Below are 20,792 nucleotides of genomic sequence, written 5' to 3' on the forward strand. Positions count from 1 at the left end.
ATTATTCTTTAAAAAGTCCGTACCTTCCTTTATTATTTCCTATTTATTCAAATGGGCTTCGGAAATAAAAAAAAAATAAAATAAAAAAAAAAACGAATAAGAAGCAAATCAAACGAACTTTAAAAAATTACTGTCTATTCAAGTTTTCTCGGTTTTGTTTTTTTTTAAAGTAATGTCTGCTTCTTTATATCCAACACAACAATACGAAGACAACGTTTCAAGGCTTCCAGAGTGACAGCACCATGCACTGTACTAATAATATAATAGCTCTATGAACTATTTATATATAGCATCACCAACACACCGCACAGAGGACATGCAGGAAGAGTCTGTTTCACATTACATCGTTCGTTCAAGTAAGCTGAAAAATATAATGATTTTTTTTCTTTTTTTTTTTTGTACAAACCACAGCATCATAAACAACAATCCATCACCAAAATTAATAATAGAATTTTCTTTGGTGTGCTCTGTACTCTTCCGGGAGGAGGAAAGAAGAAAAAAAAAAAAAAAAAAAAAAGAGAGGAGGATGATGTCAGAAAATAAATTAATTCAACTGTACAAAATAATCGCGTTCGCGTACACGTTATTAACAATGACAAGACCACATCAACCATTCACGGCACACAAAACAAATTTCCACAGCCCCTGGGGGAGGGGAGAGGCTGCCACTTCCCGGCCCGCAGCCCCGGGGGCAGAGCCAGCGCCCGTTGGGTTATTTGCGCCCCCCCAAGCCCCTGGGGGGTCCCTGGGGGGGGGCTGGCGCCCCGACCCCATCCCACCCCCCCCCCTGCTCTCTCGGGTGCCCCCTCCCAGGTGACCCGGCCGCCAGCCCCGGGGGAAGGCAGGGGTGCAGGCAGGCAGGGGCTGGGCCGGGGAGGGGGAACAAAACTCTGAAACACGGGAAATAAAAATGACAAAAACGCCCCCGGACCCTTCCCACCCCCCCACCCCCAGTCGGTGTCCCCCGTCCTCCTGTGCGAGGGGAGCTGGCACCTTGCGTTTTGCAGCAGGGGAAATAAGCACCGGGAGCGAGACAACGGGAAATCGCCGTCAGCTTTCGCCTTATTATTATTATTACTAATTATTATTATTTTCATTATATATTAAAAAATAATAATAATGATGCATCACAGTATCACAGTTGTCAAGTAGCAGCGGGTTTTCTTTTATTCTCCGGCCGTGGCTGGGGAGCCGTGAGCGTACAGACCGCGGAGGAGCGGGGAGGGAGCGCTGCACCCTTTTGTCTCCCCGTCCCCAAATCCCTCGCACATGGTCGCAGCCGAGGCGGAAAGGGTCGGGGCCTCGGCCACGATCGCACCGGGGCTGAGCTGCGGGGACGGGGGGGGTAAACCCCCCCCTTTAGTTCATTTCGGGTCGTTTTAAGGGGAGCGCGTCCTGCCCTCGGCCGGCGGCAGCCCCAGCAGGTGCCGGCTTCAGGAGGCTGCGAGGGGCTCTGGGGGGCTGCCAGGAGGGGCTGGGGGTGCTCCAAGCCTTTGAGACCCCCTCCCGGCCCCAGTCCCCCCTTTATGGCACGGCCGGGGGCAGCTTGGCAGGGGCCGGGGCTGTGGCTCGGCGTGGTGGCGGCGTTCCTGTGCGCAGCAGAACGGGAGATTTCGAAAAAAAAAAAAATAATAATAATAATAATAAAAAATATATAAAAATAATAATTAAAAAAAAAAAGGAAGAAGAAGGTCCGAGTGTCTTTAATTAAATTAGTTACCGTACAAACACCATAGGGTTTCGTACACGGAATAAATAGCGCGGGTCAAACCTGACGGCGCTTCCACGCCAGCCCGCGGGGCCAAGGCGGCTGGGACGGGGCCGGGGCACCGACGGCACGGCCCGGCACCGCCCGGCACGGCCCGACACGGCCTGGCACGGCCCTGCTCGGCCCCAGCCCGGCCCGGCCCTATGGGGCGGCTCTGCCCCCCGAGGTCCTGTGGGGCTCGTCCCCTTCGGAGGCCGGGGAGGCGGCGCGGCTGGAGGGGGTGCGCGGCCGTCGGGGGGCCCCGCCGGCCTGGCAGACGTACCACTCGCTGAGGTTGGTGACCGGCGGGGACAAGGGGACACGGGGCGGCTCTGCCGCGGGGTCGGCCTCGGGGGGCAGCGGCCCGTCGGGGGGCCCGGCGGCCGCGTAGCAGCCCGGGGGAGGCGGGGAGGGCGGCGGGGACTTGCAGTGGATCTTCATGTGCTTGCGCAGGGAGCTGGGGTGGGTGTAGGACTTGTCGCAGCCCCGGATCTTGCAGTAGTAGGGTTTGTCGCTGGTGTGGACGTGGGAGTGCTTCTTTCGGTCGCTGCTGTTGGCGAACTTCCTGTCGCAGCCGTCGAACTCGCACTTGAAGGGCTTCTCCCCTGCCGGCAAACAGCGACCGGGTGGTTACGGCCCCCGGCACCGGGACGAGACCCCCCCCCCCCGCCCCTCTCCCCCACCCCCTTTTTTTTTCTTTTTTTCCTCTTCCCACCCCTCCCAGGGCACCCGGGACACGTCGGGGGGCTTGGGATTTCCCCGAGGAGCCCCCCCGCTTGGTGCTGCAAGCGGCCAAAATCGACCCCCCCCCCCCCCCGCCCCAATCCCCCTTTAGCCCCCCACCCCCGGCAGGACCCGGCCGCCTTCGGCGCACACGAGGAGCGTTCATTACGGCCCTAATGAACAACCCCAAACAAAACGGCTCGCCGCCTCTGCCTTCCAGGGTCGCTGTTTGCCCACAGGCTGGCACAGCCCTCGCCTAATCCCCTCGCTGCGCCGGGGGACAGGTCGGGCTCGGGGAGCCCATGCGACACCTGCTTAAGCGCCCCGACGTGAGCGGGGGCACCCCCGGGGGACAGGGGACACCCCCGGGGCGAGGGCCGGCGACAGGGGGCTGCGGCTCCCCTCCCTCCGTAACCCCGCATGGGGTTTGACCGACATAGCGATGGGAAAAAGGAATGATTTTTTCTTATTATTTCTTTTTTTTTAATGGCTATTTCCCTGCTGTTTCTATAGAAACACGTGCCTCTGCAGCCTATTTGCACGTCAACTTTCTCAATTAAAACCTGCTCCCCCACCAGCGATGAGGTAGCACTGGGAAGAGCGAGTTCGGTTTTATTTTTCTTTTATTTAATAAAATAAAATTAAAAAAAAAAAAAAAAAAAAAAAGGACGCGATGCTAAGAAAAAAAGCAGCTGGGGGGCTCCCCACGGGGACTCCCACGGAGGGACACGGCGGCGCCTCCCGTGGGCGCTGCCCCCCCCAAAATCTGCAGCAAGGAGGGTCCCAAATGGGGAGGTCCCGTCCGAGCGGCCCCGTTTTGGGGTGGTTTCAGCCCAACCACGGGGTCGTGCTGCTCGGGGCAGAAAGCAGCGGGGGCACGGAGGGATTTGGAGGGGGTGGTTTTTGGGGAGGGCGAGCACCGGCTCCTTGTACGGACGGCGACCTGCAGGCCCAGGAAAGCCACCGGGAAGCTTTTTGGGGTTTGTCCCCCAAAACGAGTGGCACGGCGCAGCTGCCAAGGGAGAGGGGAAAAGGGGCGAGCGGCGGGCACCCGAATTAGGGCCGGGGTGTGTGTGGGGGGGGGGGGATTAGCGGAGGCGCGCACAATCCCCTAATGACTTACACGCAATTACGGTGTCATTATTTCGCCCCTCCCGGAAAAAATGCCCGTAATAAAGGAAGGGCCTGCCAGCCAACCTGCCGTGCTCCCAGCCGCCGGAGCTGCGAAATTAGAGCAATTCATCTGGTAGGGACGGGCGGGAGCTGCTCCCGCGCCTCGTCCACGCGAGGGCTGGCCGTGGGGAGGGCGTGGGGGCGAGGGTCGCGATCCCTTTCCCCCCTTTCCCCTCCCGCGGGCCGAGCTGCCACCCGGAGGGGGGTCCTGCACACCCCCACCCCGGTCCCTGGGGGGCTGCTCGCTTGTCCCTGCGTGGGGGCCGCTTCCCCCCGTGGGCTCACGCGTGGGAGCCCTCCCGGGGGCTGTGGGCTCCTCGAGGGACAGGGGGAGAGGAGAAAGCCCTCGGGGAGCTCACAGCCCGGGGGAGCTGCGTAGAGGGGGCGAAATCCCCCCGCGAGGGGTCTGTGGGGTGGGGGAAGGCGCCCCCCGGCCCCACACCCGCGGCCCCTCGCCCCGGGGAGGGGAAGCATGGCCTGGGGCCTCCCTTTGTTGCTGCTCGGGCCTCCCTTTTGAGCCGGCAGCTTTTTCTTTTTTTCTTTTTTTCTCTTTTTTTTTTGCCCCTCCGCCTCCTGGCGACGCTCGGCCGCAGCTCGGAGCAGCGAACCCCCCCCCACCTCCATCCATCCCCGGTAGGCATTTAGGTACCGGCTGCGCACTGCGGTTATTTTTTTGGGGTCGCTTTTCCCGTCGAATCCCTCACCCCCCACCCCCTCCGAACCTCCCCAAATCCCCCCTCACCCTCTCCCTTCCCTCCCGGAGCCGCGGCGGGGCAGGGGCAGGGGCAGGGGGCAGCCAGCCGGGGAGCTCCGCGGCCGGCTTTGGCTTCCCGAAGGCAGGCAGATGGGCACGGCTGGGTGCCAGGAGCGCGGCCGGAGGAGCAGGAGGCTGGGAAGCGCCTCCGGCTCGCAGCTCGTCCCGCAGTGCCACCGCCACCACCGCCAGCAGCCGGGGGGAAGCCCCCCGGCCCCGCACGGCTCCCCGCACAGCCACAGGCTGCGGGAGGGTATATTTGGGGAGATAAACCCCTCTAATCCTTTCGGCCACGGGCCATTGGGTCTGACATCGGGACGCCACGTCGCAGCGCCCGCCGCTTTTCTCTCGCCGAGCAGCGCGCAATAAATCAAGAAAGCAATTACGGGAACTCCACTTCCTTAAGCGTCCTCGGAGGAATAATATTCGTCTGCCGCGATAAATCCCGGCTCCCTTCGTTTTCCGAGGAGGTTTTGTTTGGTTTTGGTTTTGTTGTTTGTTTGTTTTTTTTTTTTTTTTTTTTTTTTTTTACACCCGGAGCGAAATGCGTAGATCGGGAGCGGCGAGGAGGGAGGAGGAAGAAAGGGGAAAAAAAAATAGGGGAAAAAAAAAAAAAAAACGAAAGAAAGGGGGAAAATAATAATAAAAAAGAGGCGAACGCGGCTCAAGCGCCCCCCGAAACCCGGCGCAGGGCTGCGCCCGGGAGCCCCGCTGCCCTCCTCCCGTAGCTCCTCGCCGCCAGCCCGGGCTGCTTTCCCCTTTTTCCCTTGGGGTCCTCGGGTGGAGGGCAGCAGCATCCTCCGGCGGCCGCGCACCCACCCCGGGAGCGGGGAGGGAGCGGCTCCGGTAGGGGGGCACCCCCGACGGCGGGGTCCCGGCGCCCCCCCGGTGGCAGAAGGGGGGCGAAGCGGGGCCGCCGTCCTCTCGCTGCTCTCCCGAGCCGTGGCACCGGCCCCAAGGGGGTGTCCCGGGGCCGGGCGGGTGGGGGGCGGCGAGACCCGAGCCCCCCCCCGACGTGCGCCCGTCTCGTCCCCGCTTCTTCTGGCTCTGCCCCCGGGGCCCCGGAGGGTCGGGGCCGGGCTGCGGGGCCGAGGGGGTGGGGAGAGCGCTGCCGGCGGCGGGGGGGGTGTGGGGTGGGGAGGGGGGGGGGGCTGCGTGTCCGTCGGCGTGTCCGCCTGTCCGTCCGCGTGGCCGTGCGTGGCCGTGTGCGCGCGTCCCGCGGGCCGCCGGCGGTACTTATGGATGGGGGAGTCACATGGGCGGCGGTACATAGGAGAGGAGGAAAAGAGGGGGGAAAGGGGAAAAAAAAAAAAAAAAAGGAAAAAAAAAAAGAAAGGGGGAGAGGGAAGGCCGGGAGGGGCGGGGGAATACCCACCTGTGTGAGTCCGCTTGTGGATCTTGAGGTTTTCGGAGCGGGCGAAGACCTTCCCGCAGCCGGGGAAGGGGCAGGGGAAGGGCTTCTCTCCCGTGTGCACTCGGATGTGGTTGATGAGTTTGTATTTCGCTTTGAAGGGCTTGCCTTCGCGGGGACACTCCTCCCAGTAGCACACGTGGCTGCTCTGCTCGGGCCCGCCGACGTGCTCCACGGTGACATGGCTCACCAGCTCCTGCATGGTGCCGAAAGTTTTGGAGCAGGGCTTCCTGCCCCCCGCCGGCGCCTCCCTCTCGATCCACTTGCAGATCAGCTCCTGCTTGATGGGCTGCCGCATGTAGCGCAGGAAGGCTCCGGCCGCCGCCCCGACGTGCGGCTGCCCGTGGGGGCCGTGGGGAGGGGGCGGCTGCCCGTGGCCCGCCGCCGCCAGCCCCAGCCCGACGGGGCCGTAGCCCTGCAGCGCCGAGGCGGCGGCGGCGGCCCCGTAGTGCGCCTCGGCGCGGCCGTACAGCTCGCCGGCCGCCAGCCCCAGCCGCAGCTGCCCGTTCAGCGGCGGCTGCCGCTCGCCGGACACCGGCGGCGGCGGCGGGGGGAAGGCGGCGGCGTGCGCGCCGTCGGGGGAGCCGTAGGCGCCGGCGGCCGGCGGCACGAACACGCCGTGGGGCGGTGGGAGGTGAGGGGAGCCGGCGGGCGGGTGCTGCTCGCCCGCGGCCCCCTGCGCGGAGCTTTGGGGGTCCCGGCGCAGGAGGAAGTCCCGGGCCGCGGCGCCCCCCGACGGGTAGCCCGGCAGGGCGGCGGCGGGCGGCGCGTAGACGGCGGCGGAGGCGGCGGCGGCGGCGGCGGCGGCGGAGGGCGCGGAGAAGGCGGCGGCGGCGGCGGAGGGCGCGGAGAAGGCGGCGGCGGCGGCGGCGGCGGCGGCGGTGAGCGCCTCGGGGGCGAGCTTGAGGGCGGCGGCGGGCTGCGCCATGTGCTCGGGGCCCAGCGGAGGGAGGGCGCCGCCGGGGTCGCCGCCCGCGTCCCCCGGGTGGAGGTGGGCCGCGTGGTGGGGGTGGCCGTGGTGGGTCCCCAGCCCCGGGAAGCCTGTCATGTGCTGGTGCGGGTGGGGCTGAGCCGCTGCCAAATCCGCCAACCTCAGGGCCGGGCTCCTCTTGCTCAAGGGGGGCTCCATACCGACACAGCCGGGCCCATCTACGCCGCCCGGCGTGATTTTTTTCCCTCTGCCCGCCTTCAAAAACATGTATGCACGTTTCAAAGCGGCGGCCCTTTAACTTCTTTTGTCTGCGCTCCCAACTCCGCGCGGCCCCGCGCCCGCTCTGCCCGCCCGCGATTGGCAGAGCGCGCACCAACATTTGAGCGGCGCCGCGGGGGGGGCACCGCTCGGCCAAGGCGCCGGAGGGATTGGCCGGGGCCCGATGATTGGCAGCGAGCGGGGCCGCTCCATTGGCTCCCTTTCAGGCCGCCGGCGCCGCGGGGATCCGCCCCCGCCGCCCCCCGCGCCCCCCCCGGGGCCGCACTTGGCCAAAACTTCGCGCGGGGCCCCGACGGGGCGCGCACGGAGCCCCCCCCGACGGCGGCACCCGCGGGGCCGGGGGCTGCAGCTGCGGCTCCCCCGGGGCTGAGGGGCTCCTCCTGCGAGGCGGAGCCCCCCCCCGCTGCTTCTCTTCCCCCCCCCCTCCCCCAAAAACCTCGCTTTTTAATTTCTTTTTTTTCGGTGCGCCCGCGGGAACGCACGCCCCGGTGCGCCACGCACGCACGCAGCCGGGTGTGCTCACGGCCAAGGCTCGCTACTAAAAAGCACCGCCGGGGGAAGGCAGCCAAAATTGTCCTAAAAAAGAAGGCCGGCCGGCGGAGGGGAGGGGGGTTGAAGGGCGGAGAAGGGGGGGGGGATTCCTTCCCTTCGCAAAATAAACGAGTGAGAGGCGGAGGGGGGGGAGGTGAGGCCGGCAGCACATGTGCCCGAGAAGTTTGGGGAGCCCTTGGGGTGCTGGGGGGAAGGGGGGGCAGGCAGGGAAAAGAGGGGTCTGCCCCCCCCCCCGGTCCTGATGGAGGGGAGCCTAAAATGCCCCCCTTCCTTACAAAAATAGGGCACTGCCTTATGGGGGTGCCCCAAAGATGCCCAAATCATGGGAGAAGAGCAGCGCGGCCCGGGGAGGAGAGGTGTCCCCGTGGGAACGGGGGGACAGCGACACACACGCACACACCCCTCCCCGGCCACCTGATGCCCCCAAAGGGGCTTAAATAAATAACCCCCGGCTTTTTAAACGGGTTTTACTGCACAGTTAAAAAAATTAAAAAAAATAACTTCTCTCCAGCCAGCCGTCCGCAGGTAGGGCCGTCTCCAAAGGCGTGTTTTCGGCACACACGGTGTGTCCCCCCCCCATCCTGCCACATCCAGGGCCCTTGGGGTGTGGGGGGGGCTGCTGTCCCGGGCTGGGATGCTTTTTTTTGGGGGATGGCGAGCCCGTGGTGCCGCAGCCCCGCCGCCCCGCGTGCCCGCCTCCTTGTCCGGCCCTTGTTAAACGCAGCGTGGTGTGGATCTGTCATCGATTTAATACGTCTTAATTCAAATCTATCCCCCCGATCAATTCCTTTTTACGAGGGGCCGTAAAACAAAGAAAATATTTTATAGCTGAAGAACCAGGCGGCTTGACCTGCCGCTGCCGGCGGGGAGGGTTTTGTGTTTTTTTTTTTTTCTGTTTTTTTGGGTTTTTGGTGGTTTTTTTTTTTGGCCGAGCCCCGCGTGTAAACGCGCCCCGTTCCCACACCCGGTGCAAGAGGGGGGCGCCCCCCCCGTGCCCACCCTGCGCCCACCCTGGACCCACCGACCCTTGCCCCGACCCCCTCCTAGGCCAGCCCAGGGGATGCAGCAAGGATCAGCCCCCCAAAAAGTTGCTCGTCCCGGGATCCCCCCCAAAATTTTTGCTCCTCTGGGGGTCCCGGCGTCGGAGGTTTTCCTCCCTGAAGTGCCGTGCGGCGGGCTGCCTTATGTAAATGTATGCTAACGAGCTCGCACACCATTTGCAAACAATCGTCTTTAATGCACGCCTTATTGATGGTTAGGGAGCGGGGAGCGGGGCTTGGCGAGGCGGAGAGCTTGCTGCTGGGGAGCTCTTACCGGCAGAGCTCTCCTCGCCGAGACCTGGGCTCGGCCCGGCTCTTTTTGGGGTTTTTCCTCGCCCGTGGGGCTGCCCCGTGGCGTGGGGGTCGCCCCGTGGGTCGCCCCCCGCCGCGGACACGCGTGGCCAGCGCTGGCAGCGCCCCGAGTCCCAGCCCCACGACGGGGCCCCCGCATCCCAGCCCGTCGGGGGCATCACCTGGGAACACAGTGGGACACGGGGGGGGTTTGGTGGTGCCCACCCGGGCGGTCTGGCAAGGGCACACAGACCCCAAAGATGGAGAGGGAGGAGGGTTGGGGCTTGGCTGCGCGCCCCTTCTCTCTGGAAGGGAGCTGGGGGGGGAGATTTTATACCCTGATCCTAAGCGGGGGGGATGGGGGCTCGTAGGCTATGAGGCTGCTTATACATATAGGGCCGTCGGGGCTGTGGGGTCGGGAGCCTCCAGTGCCCGTGGGATGGGGATTTGTGGACATAACTTCCACGCTTGCCATTTTCAGCCTGCGCTGTGCCAGGGGAAGCGTGGTCCGTCCCCACACGGCCCCTTCGTGGATTTGGGCAAATAGGGACAACGTAAGAAGAAAAAAAAATCCGTCCTTCCGTCCATATATATAGAGATACAGGCGTACAGAGGGAATGAGAGGGAGAGGCGGCCTCAGGAAAGCCAGGCCAAATTTTGCTCTGCGCTCTCTCTCCCCCCCCCCCCCGCCCCCTTCCCCTCTCCCCGTAGCTGAACGTCACCACTGGAAGAAGCTGTTGAGATAAATCAAATAGTGACACTTTGACGGCTTTACTTGTATAAGCAATATGGTTACCATATGGCATTGTTATTTATGAATGACAGCATAAATTGTATTACAAAGTCCAGCGCGCTTTGGTGGAAAGCTTCTCCTCCGCCACCACCACGCGTCTGGCAGAGGTGCCCCCCCCGAGCCCCGCCGTGCCGGGGGGCAGAGCACCTTATATATATAGATACATATAGACGAGAGGCTGAGAGAATAAGAAATATTAATGGCACGAAAGAGAGGTGCTCCTTCCCCGGTTCCTCCTGTACGCGGGTTTTTGGCCAAAAAAAAAAAAAAAAAAAAAGGCATTTAAAAGTTACAGCTTTGGCTGAGATTTTCATTATTTCCCCTTTTTCTTTTACATTACGCTGCTGCTGGAGCCTGACAAAGAACTTTTGTCCCGAAGTGTGTTTTACAGAGGGAGGCTGCAGCACGACACATGTGGTCTTCACGGGTCATAGGTCGAACGGCCTAGAAGTGGCTCGGATCGGCACAATCAAAGGTAACCTGCAACTTAATATCCTGTTGATGATCTTGTTGAATTTATGAGTGTCTGTGGGACAGACAACGGTGCGAGAGACTCCGCTCAGCCGGCCTGCACATCCCAGCCTGGATGCCTGGACGCCCCCTGCTCTCCCCACACCTCGTCCTGGGGTTGTGGGGAGAAGGAAACCCTGGCCTCTACTTTTGGGGTGTGATCCCCCAGGTTCCTCTCTCCGTCTCCATCCCTGGCCCCTCTCAGCCGTGCTGGGGAGCCCATGGGGGCTTGGAGCAGCCTGCGAGCCCCTTGGCACCCCCGGCCTGGGGGTGGTGGTGGCCGGGGAAGGAGGCAGAAGGCGATGGAGGTGTGTGCAGCCCGGGGAAAAGGAGAAAGTGCTCTCAATCCACCCCCATCACCAACCCCCACCCAGCTCCCTCCGTGTTAGCAGCCGGCAGCGATGAGAGCGGTGCAGTTTTAAAGAAAAAAAAATCAGAAAAAAAAAATAAGAAGAAAGGGGGGGTGATGCTTTCCCAGGAAGGCTGACGTTTGCTCTCTGCAAGTCCGGCACTTCCAGAAACCTGTTGAAAAAAAATAATAATAAAGGCGAGAAAAGCCCCAAACTTACTGGCATGGAGCAGTTCAGCCCGACCTGGGGTGAGCGCGGTGGTGAGCTCCCGGGGACGGTGCGGAGAGCGCAGGGCGAGCCTTGGGGAGAGAGAGGGGTCCTGCGGCTCGCAGGGGGATAAAGCACGGCTCGGGAGGGCCGGCGACGTGACTTTGAACTTGGATCAGCTCCTCTGCTGCCTGCAGAGAGCCGGGCTGCAGCCCTGCGAGGACGGCGGAGCGCGGCCAGGCGCGGCTGGAGGTGGCCCGGTCCCCACGAGTGTCCCCGGGAGGGGACGGCAGGGAGGGGAAGGGAGGAAGGGAATAAAGGGAGAAGGGATTAGGGAACAGGGGAAACGGAGAGAGAAAGGGAAGGAAAGGGAGAGGGAAGGAAGGAAGGAAGGAAGGAAGGAAGGAAGGAAGGAAGGAAGGAAGGAAGGAAGGAAGGAAGGAAGGAAGGAAGGAAGGAAGGAAGGAAGGAAGGAAGGAAGGAAGGAAGGAAAAGAACGAAAGAAAAAGAGAAGGAGAAAAGGAGAGAAAGAAACAGAGAAAGGGAGAAGGAAGGAAAGAGAAAAGGAAGGGAAGAAAAAGAAAAAAGAAAAAGGCAAAAGGAAAGAAAGAGAAAAAGAGAAAGGAAGAGGGAAAGAAGAGAAGAAAAGAAGGAGAAGGAAAGAAGGAGAGAGAAAGAAAGAGAGAGAAAGAAAGAAAGAAAGAGAGAGAAAGAAAGAGAGAAAGAGAGAAAAAGAGAGAGAGAGAGAGAGAGAGAGAAAGAAAGAAAGAAAGAAAGAAAGAAAGAAAGAAAGAAAGAAAGAAAGAAAGAAAGAAAGAGAAAAGGAAGAAAGGAGCAGAAAGAAAAACAACGAGGGGAAATCTAGAAGGTAGGTATTTGTATGAACATTTTTTTTAATCATTTTTTTAATCTTTTTATCTTTTTTTCCAAAACAGTATTTTTCACTAGGAATTTTCCCTGGGCACCTCGGGTTCCTTTCTAATCTGAGATGTACTAACTTCCTTTAATTTTTTTCTCGCGTGGAAAGGAAAAAAAAAAAAAAAAAAGGTGTCCGCAGAGGGCTGATTGTCCGCCTGATTTTTCCCCCGATCCGGAGGCAGACCGAGAGCCGACCGAGCTTCCCCCTCTCCACCGTGGGCTCTCGCCGTGCCCAGCAGCGGAGGAGGCAGCTCCCCGCCTCTGCAACCTTTCGGGGAAGGAAACCCGAGCGTGTCCGCGGTCTGTCCCCGGCAGCCGGGACAAGGACAGCCAAATGAGGAGCTCCGTGTGCTCGGAAGCTGCAGCCCGGGCAGGGCAGGGCAGGGCAGGGCAGGGGCGATACGGGGAGCGCACCGCCTGCCCGGTGCTGCGGAGCAGAGGGCTGCTGGCACGGAGGTGCAGCTCTGCGCTGACATCCAGCTCGTCTGCTGCTGCTCCTCGCGGGTCAGAAGGACGAGCGCTGCTCCCACACCAAACCCTGCCCGCTTCGGGGAGTGCACGGGCGGTACTGGCGCATTTCAGCCACTTTCGGACAGGCTTTGAAGCGGGTTAACTGTTTAGTGGCAGCGGTGGGGGGAAACCCTATTTAACGCACCCTAGGCTGTGGCATTTTCCCTCTTCATTTCCATTCTTTTTATCTATCTATCTATCTATCTATCTATCTATCTATCTATCCATCCATCCATCCATCCATCCATCCATCCATCCATCCATCTATCCATCCATCCATCCACTTATCCATCTATCCATCCACCTATACGTCCATCTATCCATCCATCTATCTATCCATCCATCCATCCATCCATCCATCCATCCATCCATCCATCCATCCATCCATCCACCTATCCATCCATCCATCCATCCATCCATCCATCCATCCATCCATCCATCCATCCATCCATCCATCCATCCATCCATCATCCATCTACCTCTCGCAGCAAAAATCTTGCCCGGACACGGTTCCACTGCTGAGCGAGCCCGTGCCTGAAGCAGGATTTAACGCCGCCAGGACAAACATCACAGTGAAAATTCAGCCCGCTTCGTCACCCAGCCCCACCAAAGCCCACGAAACCCCCCAGTTTTGGGGTCTTCTCCGCGAAGCGCGGAGAGGATGGGGAGGGAAAGGCGAGGTTAAGTGCAGGCAGGTTTTAAAAATAAAAACTCCGCCGCGTTTTTTTTTTTTTTTTTTTATAAACCCTAATCTCTTGATTGCCGGCCCCACGATGGTTATTTTTCAGGCACCACAACCCAAAGCAAAGCAGGGGCCAGACATGTATTTACTGGGGGGAGGGGAGGTGGACTTGTTTGCTCTGTGTGTGTGTGTGTGTGAGCGCTCGCCCTACGCTTTTTTATCCCTGCCATGGAAGAATCCGGTTTCCAAATAACAATGGCAGGGTGGCGGTTTTTTAATGTTTTCGGTGCTTTGTTTTGCTTTGGGTTTTGTTGCTTTTTAAAGAAAGGGAAGAGACGAGGGAAAAGTCCTAAAGCATCTGCTCTCAGATGCACAACACCCGCAGACCGGCTCCTGCACAAGTGGTTTAAAGGAGCAGACGAGCCGGGCGCCCGTTCCCTCATCTGTTTTGATTTTTATTCTTTTTTTTTTTTTAATTATTATTATTAAATTTTATTTGCACCGCCAGCGGGACTTTTATCCCATTCCCCCCTCGGTCCCTTTATCGATCATGTGTTTGAGCCGAAAAGGGGGAAAGGGGATGAAGGGTGGGCAAGTTCCTCCATCACCACCTAAAAAAAAAAAAAAAAAAAAAAAAAAGAAAACAAGAAAAAAAGGAATAAAATAAAGCATGAAACCCTGTTTATGTTTGAAGCCCCTCGCTTTGTTTGTTTGCCTCCCGAGGCGGGATCGCATGGCCAAACGCACATCGATATTTGCCGGGCGTGTGGCTCGCCAACCCCCCCGCGCCTCCCCCCACCCCTCGCCACCCACCCCACCGCTATGGGGCGGGGGGGGGGGGGCGACCCCAAAAGCCTGGGGCAGCCTCCGCGGGGCCCGGGGCCGAGCTGCTGAGCTCCGTGCGGGGCCGGGCCGAGCCGGGCCGGGCCGGGCGGGGGTCGGGCGGCCCCGGGGGGCGAGCGGAGGGGCTCGGGGCGGGCGTCGGGGCGGGCAGGGCTCGGGGCCGGCGCTCGGCGATTAGCCGGTGGCCGGGGACGCCCGGATGGACGGGGCGGCCCGGGCCAATGAGCTGGAGCTGGGAGAGAGCCCGGGCTGCTGTTATAGGGGGCGTTGGAAGAGGAGCTGCCAGTCCGGGAGGAGGGAGAGAGGCTGGGCAGGGAGAAAGGGAGGGGGGGTGGAGGAGGAAAAAAAAAAAAAAAAGAGAAGGGGGGCGAGGGGAGGGGGAGAAAAATAAAAAGCGGCAGGCTCAGCAGCGCCCGGCGGAATAAACAGAGGAGGAGAGGAGCGAGGGAGGCGAGCGGAGAGGGGCTGCAACTCCGCGGCCCCGCTCCGCGCATCTCCGCGGCCCCTGCCCGCCCCTGCCCGCCGTCCCCACCCCCACCGCCCGCCGCCCCCATTGTTTTTAATCCTCCCCGGGCCCCCCTTTCCCCCTTTTTTTCTCCCCCTTCCCTTTCCCCACGCCCCTTTCGCGGCGCCCCCCCCCACCCCCCTTTAGCCCCCCAGCCTCGGGTCCCTCTCCCGTCCGTGGGAACCCGCGGCTGCAAGTTTGCTGCGTGCGGGGGGCCGGCGGGGGATAAAGCGGGAGGAGGAGGAGGAGGAGGAGGAAGGAGAAGAGGGGAAGGGGAAGGAGGGAGGGGGGGGGGGAGGCGGCGTGTGCGCGCGTGTGCGCGCGCGCGCGTGCTGCAGGGAGCGGCGGGGCTCGGCCGGCCCCCCCCTCGTCCCCGCCGCCGTCCCTCCCCTCCCCTGCCCGCCCCCGCCTCAGCTCCTTTAATACACTTTGGGCTCCGCTCGCCTTTGGACTCTGCGCTGCCCGGCTCCGGCTCCGGCTCCGGCGGCGGCAGCGGCGGCGGCGGCGGCGGGGCCGGTGCGGGCGGAGGCGGAGGCGGAGGCGGAGGCGGGGGGGACGCCGCGGCTGCCGGGGGGAAGCGGCCCCGCACCGGGAGGGCGGCCCCGGCCCCGGCGCCCTGGTCCCCGGAGCCCCGCCGGAGCCCGTGCCCGGCTCCCCGTGGCCGTGCCCGGCGCGGACCATGCTGCTGGACGCCGGCCCGCAGTTCCCGGCCCTCGGCGTGGGCACGTTCGCCCGGCACCACCACCACCACCACTCGGCCGCCGAGATGCAGGACCGGGAGCTGAGCCTGGCGGCGCAGAACGGCTTCGTGGACTCGGCGGCGGCGGCGGCGCACATGGGAGCCTTCAAGCTCAACGCCGGCGCCCACGACCTCTCCCCCGGGCAGAGCTCGGCGTTCACGTCGCAGGCTCCCGCTTACCCCGCCGCAGCCCTGGGGCCCCACGCCGCCCACGTCGGTTCGTACTCCGGGGCTCCCTTCAACTCCCCCCGGGACTTCTTGTTTCGCAGCCGGGGCTTCGGGGAGTCGGCGGCGGCCGGCGGGCAGCACGGCATCTTCGGGCCGGCGGCCGGCAGCCTGCACCACCCGCACACGGACGCTCAGAGCCACCTCCTGTTCCCCGGCATCCACGAGCAGCACGGCCCCCACGCCTCGCAGAACGTCCTCAACGGGCAGATGCGGCTCGGCTTGCCCGGGGAGGTGTTCGCCCGCTCGGATCAGTACCGGCAGGTCTCCAGCCCCAGGACTGACCCCTACTCGGCGGCTCAGCTGCACAACCAGTACGGCCCCATGAATATGAACATGGGCATGAACATGGCAGCCCACCACCACCACCACCCCGGTGCCTTTTTCCGCTACATGCGGCAGCAGTGCATCAAGCAAGAGCTGATCTGCAAGTGGATCGACCCCGAGCAGCTGAACAACCCCAAAAAAAGTTGCAATAAAACTTTCAGCACCATGCACGAGTTGGTCACCCACGTCTCGGTGGAGCACGTTGGGGGCCCCGAGCAGAGCAACCACGTCTGCTACTGGGAGGAGTGTCCCCGCGAAGGCAAGCCCTTCAAAGCGAAATACAAACTGGTCAATCACATCCGAGTGCACACGGGAGAGAAGCCCTTCCCCTGCCCCTTCCCCGGCTGCGGGAAAGTTTTCGCCAGGTCGGAAAACCTCAAAATTCACAAAAGGACGCACACAGGTAACGCGCGTTCCCCGGCCGGGCATGCCGAGATCGCGAGGGACGGAGCGCGAGAGGGGGACGGGGACGGGGACAGGGCTCCGGTGGCACTCGTGGCCCCGGCCGGAGCCTCCGGGGACAGCTCGGGTCTCGCTGTCGCCGGGGTTTCTTCCTCCCCCGAGCTCCGGGAAAGGCGCCCGCAGGCCGGCCGGTGGCGGAGCGGGCTCGGCGGAGCCTTGCCCAGCAGCGCCCAACGCAGCGGGCGCTACATTTTGCGCTGCCGCTCGGCTGCGAGCCCCCGAAACCCCAAATACCCGCTGCTTTGGCAGTGCCCGGAGCCTTTGCCGGTAACTCAGCTCGGCTGCCCCGAGCCTGTGCGGCCGGGGAGAGGGGGAGAAAAACGGCAGCGGGGCCGCAGGAAAAGCCCGAAAGCTCGTAGGAAGCGGCCAAAGGTCCGTGCCTGGGCGTGCTTTGCATTACATTTAAATGGTGCGAGCAAGGCAATAAAATTGCCTCCCTGGGAAAAAAAAATAAAATAAAATAAAATAAAATAAAAAAATAAAATAAAATGAAAATAAAATTTTAAAAAGCGTTTTCCGAGTCTCACTCGAAGTGAAAGGGGCAGCGAGAGCTGGTGAAATTAAGGGGCAGAGAAATTATGGAAGAGTGAAATTACGGAGCAGGAGCTCTGAGGCTCGGAAACTTGGGCAGGAACCGGGGGGACAACGCGGGGAGAGGCGCCGAGGCTTTCCTGGGGGAAAATCGCGGGAGCTGGAGGGAAAACAAAATCCCGGCGTGTTCCCCCCCCCACATCCCCAGCCTCATCTATTATTCATTTACTACTCCTCCCGGCTCGGCTTGTGCCAGACTTATTTCCTCCGAGAGAGCCAAATATTTTCGCCACTTGGCCTCCAAATATTTACCCGGAGCGGGCGCAAAGCTGCGGGCCCATTGTCTCGGCGGGTGCTAAGCGCGGCGCTAGGTGCGAGACGAGGCTTTAACAAGGTTTAAAAATCGAGAACTGGCTCTGCTCGGGATGCCCGCGCCGGAGCCCATTGTGTCTGGGCGGATGTCTCGGGGAAGCGCTTTAGGTGCTAATGGAATTGGATGCTAAACCGGGCGTCCCCCCCTCGGAAAGAGAGGAGGGAGGTGTGAGGGGGGGGGACGCGCGGTTCGCACCTCCAAATTGCCCCGGCAGCCGGCTGCGGGCCCCGCAGGAAACCCCCCCCCGCGGTATTTCACGGGGGTTTGCTTTTCCCAGCGGCTGCGAGTTGGGCTCCGAGCGCTCTGCCCGGCCTCAAAGCCGGCCTTCAGGGTTTACCCTCTACGAGGGGTCTCGCCGCATTTTGGGGATGCCGGCGGGGGTCTCCCCGTTGGGCGCTCCTGGAGCTGGACGGGGCGCGGGGAGGGGGATGCGGGGCCCGGCCCGGCTCGGCCCTGCTTGGCCCGGCTCGGCCCGGCCCGGCTCGGCCCGACAGGCTGCTGTCTTGCAGGGGAGAAGCCCTTCCAGTGCGAGTTCGAGGGCTGCGACCGGCGCTTCGCCAACAGCAGCGACAGGAAGAAGCACATGCACGTCCACACGTCGGACAAGCCCTACCTGTGCAAGATGTGCGACAAGTCCTACACCCACCCCAGCTCCCTGCGCAAGCACATGAAGGTACCCGGCCCCGCAGCCGGCGGCGGGAGGCGGGGGGGCGGCTTTCGCCCCGCTCCGGGCGCCCCGTCGGGGCGGCGGGAGGTTGGGGGCGGCGTGGGGCCGGGCCGGCGGCGGGGGGCGCGCCCGGGGGGAGGCGGCGGCCGCGGCCTCCCCGTGCCCCCTCCACCCGGCCGTGTTGCCTTTGCCCCCCAGGTGCACGAGTCGTCCCCGCAAGGCTCCGAGTCCTCGCCGGCCGCCAGCTCCGGCTACGAGTCCTCCACGCCCCCGGGGCTGGTGTCCCCCAGCGCCGAGCCGCAGAGCTCCACCAACCTCTCCCCGGCGGCGGCGGCGGCGGCGGCGGCGGCAGCGGCGGCGGCAGCGGCCGTGTCCGCCGTGCACCGGGGCGGCGGCGGCGGAGGAGGAGGCAGCGGCGGCGGAGGCAGCGGCGGCGGAGGCCACAGCGGCCTCTCGTCCAACTTCAACGAGTGGTACGTCTGAGGTGCCCCCCTCCCCAACCCCCCCCCCCACCCCCCAACGACCCCGCCGGACTGCTCCCAGCACGGCCCCGCCGCGGCCCCCTCTTTCTCCAGCCCCGGGGGCGAGGAGGAGGAGGAGGAGGAGGAGAAGGAGGGAATTTTCTTCGTGGGGGTTTTCTCTTTGAGAACGCTTTAAACCAGCAAAAAGAAAAAAGAAAAAGAAAAAGAAAAAAAGGAAAAAAAAAAAAAAGGAAAAAAAAAGGAAAAAGGAAAAAAAAAATCCGTAAAAGTACGTGCCGAAAATAAGCAAAGACGGAGAGGAATGGAAAGGAGAAAAAGAGAGAGGAAAAAAAAAAACAACAAAAAACAAAAAACCAACACCACCACAAACACAAAACGCACCCACCCAGCAAAAAGCTTCTCGAGGCGGCGGAAAAGAAACTCTCCCTGCAGAGCAAGGACAAAAGATGAGAGACTGCAGCCCCTCCGGCCCCGCGCCTCCCCGCCCGGAGCAGCCCCGGACTGTGCGGAGCGGCCGGCCCCGGCCAGCGGGGAGCGGAGATTTCCCGGATTCTCGGTGTATAGAAGCCCGTCCCGTTTGTAACCCCGCGGATTGGTCCCCTTCTTATTTTTTATTTTGGATTTTTTCCTTTTTTCTCTCTCTCTCTTTTTTTTTTTTTTTTTTTTTTCCTCCCTCCCTCTCTCCCTCCGCGCCCGAAAAAGTGATGGACTTTTTATTTTTCTTTTCTTCCTCCCCGCCTTCCCCTCTCCTCATTATTATTTTTTTTTTTTAATTCACCCGTTTAAAAAAAAAAAAAAAGTAACGTGGAAGAGAGAAAAAAAAAAAAAAGGTTTCTTTTGTAATTGTGATATCTTGAATATCGTGTTCCTTTTTAAGAGGCAACTTGATTGTAAACTGCGTTTCGACTATAGACTGGGGAAGAAATACCGTGCCAAAGTCTCCATTCTGTTACCCACACACACACACACACACACACACACACGACCAACAACGCTTGTGAATGTATTTTTCTGTTAGCTGGGTTTACATGTGATGTTTTAGTGCTTTTGCAAGTTCGATTTGTTAGTTCCTGTTCGGAAGATTGTGAGGAGAAATAAACGTCGTGCCGTTAGCTTTTCCGTAATAACACCCTTCCTCCTGTAAATACCTGTTACCATATTTATCCATTTGTAATTAAATTATGGTATTAACTTGCTACAGAGGAAACAGTATTTATAAAGAATGTTTCTTAACTATAAATATGTACAATTGTGAGCATAAACTGTTTCAGATTTTTTTATTTGAAGGTTTAAGTGGTTTCATCATTTCTTGTGATATGTTTTGAGAGTAATGCATACAGAAATATAATAAAAACGTGTTGAAACTGCACGGGCTGCTTTCTTTTTCCGCCAAGGGCTCTCTGACACCCGCTGCAACGCGTGTGAGGGTCGCAGTGACGGATGCACCACCAAATGTTTTCTAAAGGCCAGCCGGTGGCTGGGACACGAGGTTTTCCCGCAGCCAGGAGCGCGGCAGCGTTTGGGGAAGCGGCGTGCCGAGAGAAAACGGGGACGCTCCGCATCCTCCCAAACTGCTCGCGAGGAAGGACCTCCGGGGAAGAGCTCGACGTGGAAAGGGACCCGTTTCCTCCGTTTTCTGCCTGCCGAAGCCTTAAGAGGATTTTCCCCGTGCGTGCTCGGCCGGGGCACGGTTCCCGAGGAGGGGACGGAGAGGGAGCTGCGCCCGAAGGCGCTGCCGAGCCCCTCGGCGCCTCCCCACATTTTCCGAAGAGGAGAAAGCGACAGCGTCCGAGAGCTCGGATTTCCCTCCGAGCCTTTCTCTTTTCTTTATTCCTTTTTTTTTTTTTTCTCTATTTTTTTTTTTTTTTTTAAACCAGGGAGCAGCTCAGATGCATCCAGCGAGGGCCGGCAGCGAGGCTCTTCCAGGGGTGCGGGCCGGGGTCCCCACGTCTCCCCTACAGGAACCATCAGGGCCGGCCCCCCCCCCCCAAAAAAAATACATCCCCCCGACCCCCGCCGTGGCCGAGCCTGGCAGCAGCCGGGCCCCCGTGGAACAGGCCCCGGCCTCCGAAATGCGCCCCGGGGAAGAGGCAGCGCCGTGAGCCGGAGCCCGAGCGCCCTGCGGTGGCTGCACGGCTCGCAGCGAAGGGGTGTGCGGAGAGAGGAGACCCCCGGCTCTCAGGGGCAGCCGACCGCATCGCCCCCCCCCCTGCTCAAAACCCCCCCGGCCCGGCTGTGGTCGTGGATTTGGGCCCCTGTCCCCCGCGTTCAAGTGGCAGGAGGGGTGTCCAGAGCCTCTGGGGGGGAAGGCAGGTGGGCAGCGGGGGCTGCAAGGGTCCCTGCTCGCTTCTGGGGCGGGGGGCAACACCTAAAATCAAGGCAAGGGGAGGGAAGCCCCCCCCATGCCGGTGCTGCCAGCCAAGTTCAGGCCGGGGCCGGAGCATCCTCTGCAGCCGCGCCCCTCCCAGCGCGGCCATCCCCGCGCATCACGCGGGCTCCGCGAGTAACCAAACGGCTGTTAAAATCTAATTTACGGTCCGTAATAATATTAAGCAACAACAACAACAAAAAATCACGATAATAATAATAAAAAAAAATTAAAATCCCCGGCATATGCCGCCTGCCCCTTGGAGAGCTCCGTGGTGAAGGCGGCTGCGAGCATCCCTCTTTGTCCTGCCGCCGGCCCCGCGGCGTCACCTCGGCCGAAAAATCGGGCGGGGGTCCCTCTGTAAGGCCGGGGGCTGCCCAAAATCCCGTCCCGAGACCT

The 20,792-nt window shown here is 61.2% G+C and overlaps 2 protein-coding genes across 2 annotated transcripts; one reads left to right on the forward strand and one right to left on the reverse strand.

The window, feature by feature from the left end:
• Window positions 1–1,909: 1,909 nt before the first annotated feature.
• Window positions 1,910–7,261, reverse strand: ZIC5 (Zic family member 5; the record flags this gene model as incomplete). Its single annotated transcript, XM_082752075.1, is given in 5 exon segments — window positions 1,910–2,352; window positions 5,773–7,024; window positions 7,027–7,074; window positions 7,077–7,127; window positions 7,130–7,261. Coding segments are annotated over 5 exon segments (1,875 nt in total). The 5' UTR covers window positions 7,211–7,261.
• A 7,637-nt stretch (window positions 7,262–14,898) lies between these two features.
• On the forward strand, window positions 14,899–18,026 carry ZIC2 (Zic family member 2; the record flags this gene model as incomplete). Its single annotated transcript, XM_082751450.1, has 3 exons — window positions 14,899–15,913; window positions 17,386–17,549; window positions 17,742–18,026. The coding sequence occupies 3 exons, from the start codon at window positions 14,899–14,901 to the stop codon at window positions 18,024–18,026; spliced, it is 1,464 nt and encodes a 487-aa protein (XP_082607576.1).
• Window positions 18,027–20,792: the final 2,766 nt, after the last annotated feature.

The sequence above is a fragment of the Aythya marila genome (genome assembly GCF_965140915.1).
Source record: "Aythya marila genome assembly, chromosome: 1".
In the NCBI taxonomy this organism is placed as follows: domain Eukaryota; kingdom Metazoa; phylum Chordata; class Aves; order Anseriformes; family Anatidae; genus Aythya; species Aythya marila.